We start from the raw sequence: 10,920 nt of genomic DNA, 5'->3' as shown, positions 1-10,920 counted from the left end.
CCGAGCTAACCACCACATGCACAGAAAAACAGGCAAACAAGTTTAAAGCTAGCCATGCGCCGACCGCATCACCCACGCGTATTTTCTCTTGTTCTCTTGGTATGGCTTCTCTCGGCGGCTGCCATTTGACGGCTCTCCGCCAAGACGCGAGCGTGGCCGCTTAGGCTGTCTTGGTCGCCGCTTGGCGACGGGGGGGCCGGGATTGGCACCAACATGTCAAGGAGGGGGCAGACTCGTTCATTCGACTTGCCGCGCTGGGGCAAGATCGATGGGAGATGGTGAGGACAAAAGTTCCTTTCATCTCCACGAGCTGGCGCCAAGGTGATGCCTTGGCCGAGCATAGGCTGCTGGGGGTTCGGCCAACTTTATCGCGAGGATGGGAGTGACCAGATATGGTGCGATAAGAAGAAAAACGAGCGAGACCAGCGCCAGATGTGTAAAAAGATTTATATCTTATTATCTTATCTTATCAAGTTCCGTCATCATTCATTGGTCTGTTGCTTGCCTTGTCACCCCTTTCTGTACACGCATGTTATACAACCTTGGCCACCGTACCTCAAGTCATCAGCGCAATATGCTTCAGTTCACTAGACGCCATCAGTTAGCACAGCCTCACTCGAAATCCTGTTATCCCCGTGTATCATACCTCTGCACCTGATGCCCGACCTTCATCGGCGGATACTCCGCCTCCCTACCCTCATCCATGCCCTCCGCCTCCCTCTCCCGCCGCAGCGCCCTCGCCCTCTCCGCCAGCTCCTCCACCGGCACCAGGTCAAAATCCGACCCCAGGTGCCAGAACAGCGTGCTCGAGATGCGAATCTGCGGCCGGCCCGGCTCCTCCACCCGCCTCCGCTCCATCGCCGCCAGCGTCCCCGCGTTGACCGTCACCTCGTGGAAGCCCGCCTTGACCAGCCCGCCGGTGACGTGCTCCAGCTGCTTGCCCGCCTGCACCAGCAGGTAGTTGCCCGGGGGCATGCGCACGGCGATGCGCCGCCCCGTGTTGCGCGCCCAGATGTTGAGCCCCGGGTACCGGCTGCGCCCGTGGATGGTCAGGAAGTTGAGGTCCGTGTGGAAGCCGGCGAGGATGGTGTCCAGCGCGCCGTACTTGTTCAGGTCCGATGCGGTCGGCGCGAGGAGGTGCGGGCTTTTTTCACATGTTAGCGAAAGAAATGTAAAAGACAAAGGCGAGATGAGGGGTGGACATGCCCGTAGCGGCCGGCATCGCTAAAGTACATCTGGGGCAGGCCGAGGCCAATTGCCACCATCTCCGAAAGCGTCGAGACACTATCAACCCGTGAGCGTTCATATCCACCAGCTTTTTTTGAATTCCAGCTTCACACGCACGCGCTCTTCATGCAACCGCCCCAGCGGTCCATCGTCGGCGTCCAGCGCTCCCTCAGCCCCTCCGCCTGCGGCACCACGTTCCCCGCGTTCAGCCCCGGAAACTGCGTCCCCTCCGGGGGCTCCTCCGCCATCCGCCAGAAGAACCTGCACTTGGGGTCCGGCTGGTGCCCCGAGACGTCGAGCGGGCGCTGGTCCGGCGCCAGGCGGGCGATGATGTCCAGGCAGGGCTCGTCGACGGCGCACTTGGGCCGCTCCGTGTTGGCCAGCGTGGCGCCGACCTGGTAGCTCAGCGCGGGCCGCTCATCGCGGCGCTGCGCGGCCTCGGGCTGCGCGAAGTAGTCCTCGAGGAGGTCGAGGAAGTCGTCGTTGTCGCGCGCGGCGACGCGCGAGTCGCGCAGGACGAGCGCGCCGTACTGGATAAGCGCGTCGGCGGCCTTGGCGCACTCGGCGAGGGCGGGCGTGGAGGAGGGTTCGTGGGCGAAGTACACGTCCATGTCGACGATAGGGAGGTCCATGGACGTGAGAGAGTCGGCTGAGGTCATGGTGTCGGTGTTGGCGAGTGGGTGGTCGTGTGGAAGGTAGAGGGCGCGGGTTAAAGGCGTTGTCGTCCGATACGGGGGCGGAGAGACGGCAGATGTAGACTCAGAAGTTCAGATGAGTATAAAACGAGGGGGAATAGAGGCGAATGAAGAGAATCGAGAAGAAGAAAGAGATAGTGGCGGCAAGCAGAAACTCCCGTTGTGGCGCCGTTGATAGCCGTGGCATGTGCCTGCGGGGGAGGGGCTACGCTGAAGATTAGCTGACTACCAGCACCCTGATTCGCTAGCGGCCAAGTAACTGTCCTGAAGGATTGTCGGAGGTCGCCGAAGGCTAGATTAAGCTCGGGGATGGAATATGAACGCATTAGAACGGGAATTACGTCGATTTTTAGAGTATTCACGGACACCAGTACTTGAGCAATCCGTCCTATACTGTGCTACTCTGTTGTCTGGTTTTGGTTGGAGCATCTTTACAGGCAAGGAACACGGCTGGGAAAGAATCAAGTAGTTTTTGCTACTCTGCTTTGTTCTTGGAAAAGTCCAGGTCAAATAAAACCAAGAAATTGAAGAAAGAATAAGCAGCATTGTTGAAATCAAGATTCTAGCCAAGATGCCTCCTCATTGAAGCTATATGTATGTATATGCAACATCTCGTATACAAAAATCTTCTTTCTAAAAACCAGCCAGCACAGTCAATGCAAGCCCCAATTAGACAACGTATTCAAAATTCCACGAGACCCCAAATTGGCACATCGTGACCACAAAAATAAACAATCCGCATCTGCATGCGTATCCAATCGGCGATGCAAAAGCAAAATAATAACAAGCAAAAAACCATGCCACACTCATCGGCATTCACTGAGACAACATCACGGCGGAAAGTAGGGGCCAGATTTCGAAAACCACTTGCGCGTTGAGCAACATCACTGGCGACATGGCACCAGGCTCGGAAACAGGTGGGTATCAAGCGCGCAAGGGTGTCCAGAAATAACATCACTGGCGAGGGATGGGGCGGATAGAAGAAAGGGTTCGTCCATGCCACTCGAAAGGATCGCATGGCTACTGGCGTTTGGGCTGGTCGTCCGGGATGGTCGTGGCCACATTCTCGGCAGGCTGCTCGTTGTCAGAACCGTGATTCGATGCCAGGTCGGCTTCCTTAGGCGTCAGCGTCGCGGTCGTCGGGCGCGACTCCTCCTTCCAGAAGTTCTTGTCGCCCTTGGAAAGACGCACCATCCAGGGCGGCAGCACGCCACCGGGGATCTTGTACGTCCAGCCGGTGCGCTCCTCGTAGTTGGGCGGCACGATGCGGCCTCCCGAGAGCTTCTTGATGACCCAGACCCCGCCGTTGATGATAATGTACGACATGACGCCCGCGATGAGGCCATCGGCGATGGAGTAGCTAAACGGCATCATGGCCATAGTGAGGAAGGCGGGGACGGCGTCGCCGAGGTACCTCCAGTTGATCTCAACAACGGCTGTGGCCATCATGGCCCCGACGATGACGAGGACGCAGCCGGTGGCCCAGGGTGGGATGGAGGCGAAGATGGGCGCGAAGAAGACGGTGATGAAGAAGCAGAGGCCAGTCATGACGGCCGTGAGACCCGTCTTGCCGCCCTCGGTGATGCCAGCGCCCGACTCGACGAAGGCCGTGACGGGTGGCACGCCAAATACGGCGCCGATGGAGATGCAGATGGCGTCGGTCATGTAGGCGAGGGTAGAGCCCTCAAAGTCCTGGGTCACGGGGTCGACGAGGCCGGCGAAGCGGGCCATGGAGTAGAGGGTACCAGTGCAGTCGAGGATGTCGACGTAAAGGAAGGTGATGAGGGCAAGCCCGAACTGGCCGCCGTACTCGCCAATGTTCCACTCCTGGACGTTGAGGATGTTCTGGATGGGATGGAAGGTAACGACCTTCTTGAAAAAGTTGAACGCGTCGTCGCCGACAGGGGTGTAGGGGAAGTAGGTGACGGGTGTCGGGCGCGGCCAAGAGATGATGCTGACGAGGAGGATGCCGATGATGATGGCACCCTTGACGCGGTACATCATGAGCATGACAGACAGTATGCCACCGCAGAAAATGCCGATCCACATGGTGGGGTTGCGCATCTTGTCAGAGCCCGGACAGGTGCCGGTCTTGGGGTCGATGCTGGACGGGTGGCAGCCGGCGAGCTCGACCGGGGTTGCCTGGGAACCGACGATGACGCCGATACCGTTGCTGTACGTGAGGCCGATGAGGGTCAGATAGAAGCCAATGCCGACGCCGGTGGCGAGCTTGATGGAGGCGGGGATAGCGCGGGCGAGCCACTGACGCATGCCAAAGAGGGCGAGGGCGAAGAATATGAAGCCCTCAACGAAGATGGCGGTCAGGGCGACGCGGTAGGGGACGGGCCCGGAGCCGTGGAAGCCGACGACGGTGTAGGCAAAGTATGCGTTGAGGCCCATGCCCGGGGCGATGCCGACGGGCATATTGGCAAGCACGCCGACAAAGAAGGTGGCGATGGCGGAGATGGCGGCCGTGGCAGTGACAACGTCGCGCTTGATGCCTTGGACGCAGATAGCGTACTCTTGGTTCGTGTTGCAGAGGGGATCATCGGCGCCGCCGTTGCAGACGCAGGTGCCGCCGGACTCGGAGACGATGGAGGAGTTGACAGCGAGGATGTAAGCCATGGCGAAGAAACTGGTGAGGCCGGCGCGCATCTCAGTGAGGAAGTATGATCCCTTACGCTCGCGAGGCTGGGGATTCAAGTCAGCATGTGGTGAGGGGCAGCGTGTAAGAGGAATTTGTGTGTATTAATCAAGGGCATCGGTGCGAGTGCGGGATTGGGACAGGTTGGATATATGGATGCAGAATTATTCTGAATGCCATGATTATCTGCGTGTGGTTGGTCGTGCAGGGTTGTGTTAATGAGACTTACATGACCGGAGCCATCGAGGCGAAACCAACGGCCGACGAAGCTTTTGGCGACGCGGGAGTTGACGTTTTCCGCCCAACCCATGGTGAGTTAGTAGCAATTGGAATGTAGCCAGTTGTTAGAGAATATCGAAGCAATGGATCGTAGAAGAGACCAGCGGAGAAGGCCGTCTATTTTATAGCAAAGCTTGAAGCGAGGCGTGTGAGTGGTTGGAGCGGCCGAGGAGCAAAGTCAAGGATAGGAATTGGCGCTAGACATGGAGGGATATCGTGGGTGCCGAATTGGAGAATGCGGCGGCGAGGCGAAGGGGTCGGAGAGGAGCGCGAGTTGAGTTTTGGAGTCGAATTGTAGAGTGTGGTATGGTGTTGGTGTGGTGAGCCTTGTTACCAGACAGAGGCGGCGACGAGGTGGAGGGGCGGATGAGGCCGGAGTGTGGAGGGAGAGATGTTAGAGTGGCCGAGGATGAAACTGCAGGTACAAATGCATGTGCGAATGGCAAATAGTATAAATAATAAATGAGGATTGCAATTGAAAAAAAAAAAGAGAAGAAAAAAATCTGGGTGCAGAGATGAGGCGACGGCGGGTGGGTGCGGGCGGAGTGAGTGACAAGCCAAGCCAGCCAAAGCCAAAGTGAAGAGAGAAAGTGGGTACCGGGACAGGCTATCTGCTGTGCGCGGTGATGGAACCAGCCAGCAGTGGGGTGTGCAGATGATGCAGAGGATGCCAGGTGGTGGTGCAGGTTTTGTGTATTGAGGAATACGAGATGGTGGGAAAGAAAAGGAAAGGAGGAGAATTGAAAATGAAGGAAAAGGAGCAAGTCAAGAGAGAACAGTCGGTCTGAAAAGTTCAAACGGAATTAAAATGGAAAAGAAAAATGAATGAAAAATCTGAAGCCGCGACAAGCGGAGGGGAGGCCGGCAAACGGAGCAGGCTGCCAGCTGCGAGTTGAATTGCCAGGTGCCGCCGCCGCTGCCGCTGCCAGCTGCCAGGCGTGGGGTGCCTCCCTCGGAGCAAAGGCTTCCAGGCAACGCCACAGAATAATACTAGGTAAGCCCTTAACAATGCTGATCTGCAAAATTACAGAATCACCAATGGCCAATGGCTCGGATTACAGACAATTGGTATTGGCTCGATAAAAAAAAAAGGACGACTCCGGCTGGCTTTGCTTATCTGGTCCGGTGGGTTTTCTTGTGGCGTCCGAGATGGGTTGAACGGGTGGTCCAATATCAGGTCGATAACGGCGCTTGATAATAATAATTTAAAAGGTTTTCTTTTTACCAGTAATGCAGGTTGCCACAGAGCTGCGGGGTAGCTTTCTTTTTATCTTTTTCTCTTCCCGTCTTGATGGTTTGTTATTAACTTTCTGCATTTTCCATTACCCGGCTTATAATTGGGTGTCTCTGATTTTAGTGCAGACCCTGAATCAGACTACCGAGGCACTTGACACCTGTAGAATTGCCACTAATTGACAGCCTGCTCTACAATGGTGTAAACCACCATATCGTCAGCTTTCTTATTCTTAGCCATTCTGGGGAATTCGTTTACTAGATGAGCAACAAGCCATAATGCACACCAAACCACCCACCACTGCACATCATCTGCAGCCGCCGACCTCAGCCCAGCCGTTGGTGGGACGTTGGCGCGTACCCCCAAGGTACCACCTATGGCGGCTACCAGCAGCTCGTGCAACAAGTACCAGTTTCCAGTCAGAAAAGAAAAAGGAAAAACATGTGCGAATCGGACACTGCAGTGGCATTTAATCCAACTAAACGCGTTTGCGTTACTTCGGAAGCTGGCATACGGAGAAGCATGGAGGTGAGATGATTTCAAGTCGGTACATGTACATGAATGTACATATGTACATAAGGTACCTGTACCAGTTGCATTTAAGGTTGGCCCACCAGACTACTGAGGCTGGCCCAGAGCCACGCGATACACGACGGATTTTTCAGCGCCTCGCCACACCAAATTCGCGCTGGGGCTGCGCTGCAACGCTGCACCCCAGAGGCTTGGCTTTCTGTATAATATTGGTTCATAATAAGACTCCGACCTCAATGCATTTGCAATGACATGTTGAACATCAACGACATAAATAACCCAATCAAAAAAAAAAAAAAAAAAAAAAAAAAAAAAACAGAAATCACCAAATTATCAGTCATTAATTTCCCGTGGCTCACTTACACTCGGCGACTGCCCAATTTCCAACTTGACCCCACAGCCACCGCCTCGTCCACCACAGACAGGACAGCCAGCGTCACTTCCCGAACTCCTCGCATCAGCATGTTACCTATATGTACAAGGGCTCCTTGCATCCTACCTACATACAATCACCCCAGCGGCAAGCCTCTGGAGAGCTGACTCCATACCAGTACCCCATTCTCTTATCCTTGGCGCTCGATTCCCTTGCCATGCTCATTAGCCAGTCCCACTCGATCGGCCTGCCATCTTTCCAATGGACCTCCTTCCTCTTCCAAGCACATCAATCCCCAGCTCGAGCGCCAGCAAGCAAGCCAAGACTTGTACGAGGCTACATCATTTCCCTCGGCCTCAGCCATCTCTTTCCTTGATAACACTCCCGCTGTCAGCGCCGCCCCCTGTACCTCTTGTCCCATCTCCTGCCCTTGCCTCGGGCAAAACACCCTACAAGCCCTAGTGGAAGTCGGCGCTTTCCGACATCTCTCCAGATAGGCTTCGCCCGAAATCACTATCCAAACAAGTCATCTGCATTGTTCTGCTTGGCGATGTTGTCGTCTAGGCAGGATTGGGTACAATGACTAGACGCACCCCTCCCAGCGTCCAGACGGATATGCATCAGACACGCACCCAGGCACGCACCCAGACACAGATCCATGATTAAAAATGACGCGAGAAGGCACTGGCCCTTAACGATTCTTCTCGCAGGCGCCCTTGTCTCCGGATTAAACATACTTTGTAACGGCGAGGTAACACAGAACCCCGCATCCGGCCCCTGCAATTGCCCGATGCTACAACACCCGTATATTACAGGTCTCGGCGGCTTGCATAATTGCATGCCACAATCATTCACCTACTTTTTTCCGTAAGTAGTCACCGACCAGTACGAGCGTCCTTTTCGTAATGAGTGCCAGCGTCATCGTCATGGCGCTGTTAGCCAGATGCCGAGGCGACTATCCAGAACCGGACACCTGCTTGCGCACCGTTGGCAGATTTTTCACCAATCGACATCTTTCCGCGTCAGAACACGTATGAATACGTACCTAAAAATGAATCACCTCTACGCCCTTGTTACAACACGAACTAGGTAAGTACAGACATCCTGCGCCACAATTGCCCACTCGCCCTTGGCAGCCAACAGGGTCCCCAGGTTTGCCCATCTTCCCCATCTTCTCCGATCGATTAGGTTCAAGATGCACTCCGTACCTCGACCTTGTTCTCGCTTCACTTGCGCTGGTCACTTTGGCAATCAATTCACATCAGTACTATCAAATGTTCTCTTCCCACTTGGAGCCTCGCGACCTCGACCAACTTGAGTAGTCATGTGGCACTGTCAGCAAGCAAGACATAGACCCAAGCTTTCTCTGTGCTCGCGCCCATTCATCATGACCAGGCGCCATCCCTTACAAGTATTCCCGTATGAGGATGCGCCGACCAGGCGGCTCACGCAAACACCAAACAGTCTGAGTCGGCCCGCACCTCGGCTTACCCTATAGTCGCCATCCGGTCCTTGGTTTCAAGCCTCTGTACATCGCCAAACGGTCTTGGCATCACTTGCTGGCCTCGATCGAAGCTTCTTGGGCGGAACACGTGCCTGGCAGACGATTTTTGTGATATTCTTGTACAATCTGATATACGTTGGAGGTGGACCACTGGTTAAGCTGAGGCTATTCTCATCCAGCACAGCCCCTCAGCGGCCCCAGGCAGTTTAGCCTAACTGGTACCTGGCAGCAAACGGCCGCCCAGACAAACGAACGAACGACGACTACCCAAACTTATCGTTTCCCTGACCAAACGGCTAAACCTGACGCTGTCACTCTCCCAACGCCTCTTTCCCATCATGCATCACATCGCACAAGATATCGTCCTTGATATTCCATCCTAGCTTCTCGCACCCTCTTCACGCTTCGGCATCGCCTGTTCCTTGACGTCAGCCGACATTGCCCGCCTGGCCCGACCCAGACACGCTGCTGCACCGCCATTGGCCGCCATGACGTCAGGTGGACAACGCCTCTCCCCAGCTTGGCCAGGCAGAGGCAAAGACGGGACGGCTCGCACAGCAGGGGGACAATAGCGACAGCAGGGACCGAGCACAAAGCACACCAGCGAAAACCCTGGACCTTGCCTTGCACCGCCCACCGCCTGATGCGCCCTGCACACCTGGGCTGTTGACCTGATTCTGGGCTGCCTCCTCATGCATGCGCGCGCCTGCGATCGCCCCCTTTCGGAATAATAATTCGAGACGAGGCAAAAAAAAAAAAAAAGAAGCACAAAGAAAATCTTTCGGAGGGGCAAGGCTGGCGTATATCTACCAGCTGCTCTCCCTCCCGCCCGCAGATCGCCCCTCGTTCCTGGTCCTGATCAGCCAACCAACCAACCTATAAAATACCAAGCAGCAAAAAAACGCACGCACAACAACAGCTACTCTACATCGCCAACCTCAACATATTTATTCCGCCATGGCGTACTCGTCTCGCCGTCGCGACGACCACTACCCACAGGACGACTTTTACGGTCCCAACCCGTCCTACTGGCAAGACGCTGCTGGTGGGCCTCCCCCACGCCGCAGCAAGTCAGAACGCCAACCCGCCCGGGCCATGCCAGATGATAGAGGCGCATCCCGCCGGCACCGCGACGACGACGCGGCCCGTGGCTACTCTCACAGACAGGGCGACGGGCGCGGCGCCCCGCCGCCATACCGCTCCGACGACCGGCGGAGTGGGGACCCGCGCCGCGATCCTAGAGACTCGAGAGACCACAGAGACCACAGAGACTCAAGAGATCACAGAGACTCGAGAGACCACAGAGACCCAAGGGACACCAGAGACCATAGGGGCTCGAGAGACCCAAGAGACTCGCGCGACAACAGAAACACAAAAGATGTGAGGGATACACGTGCCGCGCGCCACGAACGTGACTACCCGACCCGTGGTGAGCGTCACGCCGATGACACCCACCGCCACCAGCGCAGCAAGACGGCAGAGGACCCTGGAAGATACAGCCGACCGTCCCAGGATCACAGGAGCAGGGACTACCACGCCCGCGATGACCGAGACCGAGACCGGCGCGGGGGTTATGATGACAGTGGCCGCGATCGCCACGGTGGCCAGAGCTCACGCTCGCACGGCCAGGACAAGTATTCCTCCGGCAAAGTCGTTGCCGCTCCTGATCCTCCCCGCGGCCGCGACAAGAACCCGAGCAGCGGCGGTGCCGCCGCGCGGGGTTTTGGCGCCAAAGTTCGCAGCTCCACCACGCCCGTAGTGAAGACGGCGTCCAACTGGTTCAGCAACCCCCTCGTGCAGGCCGGTGCACGCACCGCGCTGACCGCCGGCGCCACGGCGGCGATGAACAACCGCGGGGCCCAGGGCGACTGGCTCGGCTCCAAGGGTGTCAAAGTCGCCACGGCCGCCCTCAGCGCCGCCTTCATGAACGGCGCCATGAGCGGCGGGACCAAGAAGGATGATCGGGATCGGGACCGTGGGCGGAGCAGCAGCCGAGACCGCGGCCGCGATCGCAGCAGGGGTCGCAGTCAGGACAAGGGCGGGCGCAGCAAGAGCGAGGGCCGCGGAGGAGATATCAGCAGCAAGTTGATGCAGATGGGCATGGATTACATGTCGAAGAGGGCGACACAGGGGAGATGAGCACAGAATGAGCGGGATGTAATGATGATGATGACGACAAAACATTTATGGGTTATGGGATAAGGAGGATATGGGATACTGGCATGGGCAAGGAACAGTTTGGCTTATTTGACATAGCGACAGGAAAGATGGACATGCTTTCGCGGTGCTCTAGAAAGATCTCCAAATCTATAAAATTGCGAAGAAAATATTACATGACCAAAGTTCCACACCAGTGACTTTCATCCTGTGACTGCTTATGTGGGAAGAATTTGGAACTATTTTGACTTTTTACACGATAGGCTTGACATGATA

At 56.2% G+C, this 10,920-nt stretch overlaps 3 protein-coding genes across 3 annotated transcripts; 1 reads left to right on the top strand and 2 right to left on the bottom strand.

The window, feature by feature from the left end:
• Positions 1-556: 556 nt before the first annotated feature.
• Positions 557-1,886, bottom strand: ISF_09508 (hypothetical protein; the record flags this gene model as incomplete). Its single annotated transcript, XM_018853110.1, has 3 exons — positions 557-587; positions 647-1,144; positions 1,345-1,886. 3 exons carry the CDS (start codon positions 1,884-1,886, stop codon positions 557-559), a joined length of 1,071 nt encoding a protein of 356 aa, XP_018699717.1.
• Positions 1,887-2,942: 1,056 nt separating this feature from the next.
• On the bottom strand, positions 2,943-4,876 carry ISF_09507 (Xanthine/uracil/vitamin C permease; the record flags this gene model as incomplete). Its single annotated transcript, XM_018853109.1, has 2 exons — positions 2,943-4,613; positions 4,796-4,876. 2 exons carry the CDS (start codon positions 4,874-4,876, stop codon positions 2,943-2,945), a joined length of 1,752 nt encoding a protein of 583 aa, XP_018699716.1.
• Positions 4,877-9,444: 4,568 nt separating this feature from the next.
• ISF_09506 (hypothetical protein) lies at positions 9,445-10,626 on the top strand (the record flags this gene model as incomplete). Its single annotated transcript, XM_018853108.1, has 1 exon — positions 9,445-10,626. The coding sequence occupies one exon, from the start codon at positions 9,445-9,447 to the stop codon at positions 10,624-10,626; it is 1,182 nt and encodes a 393-aa protein (XP_018699715.1).
• Positions 10,627-10,920: the final 294 nt, after the last annotated feature.

Source organism: Cordyceps fumosorosea (genome assembly GCF_001636725.1).
Source record: "Cordyceps fumosorosea ARSEF 2679 chromosome Unknown scaffold_51, whole genome shotgun sequence".
Classification (NCBI taxonomy): Eukaryota; Fungi; Ascomycota; class Sordariomycetes; order Hypocreales; family Cordycipitaceae; genus Cordyceps; species Cordyceps fumosorosea.
The sequence above is the reverse complement of the archived record's forward strand: the minus strand, read 5'-3'. Positions and strand labels throughout refer to the sequence as shown.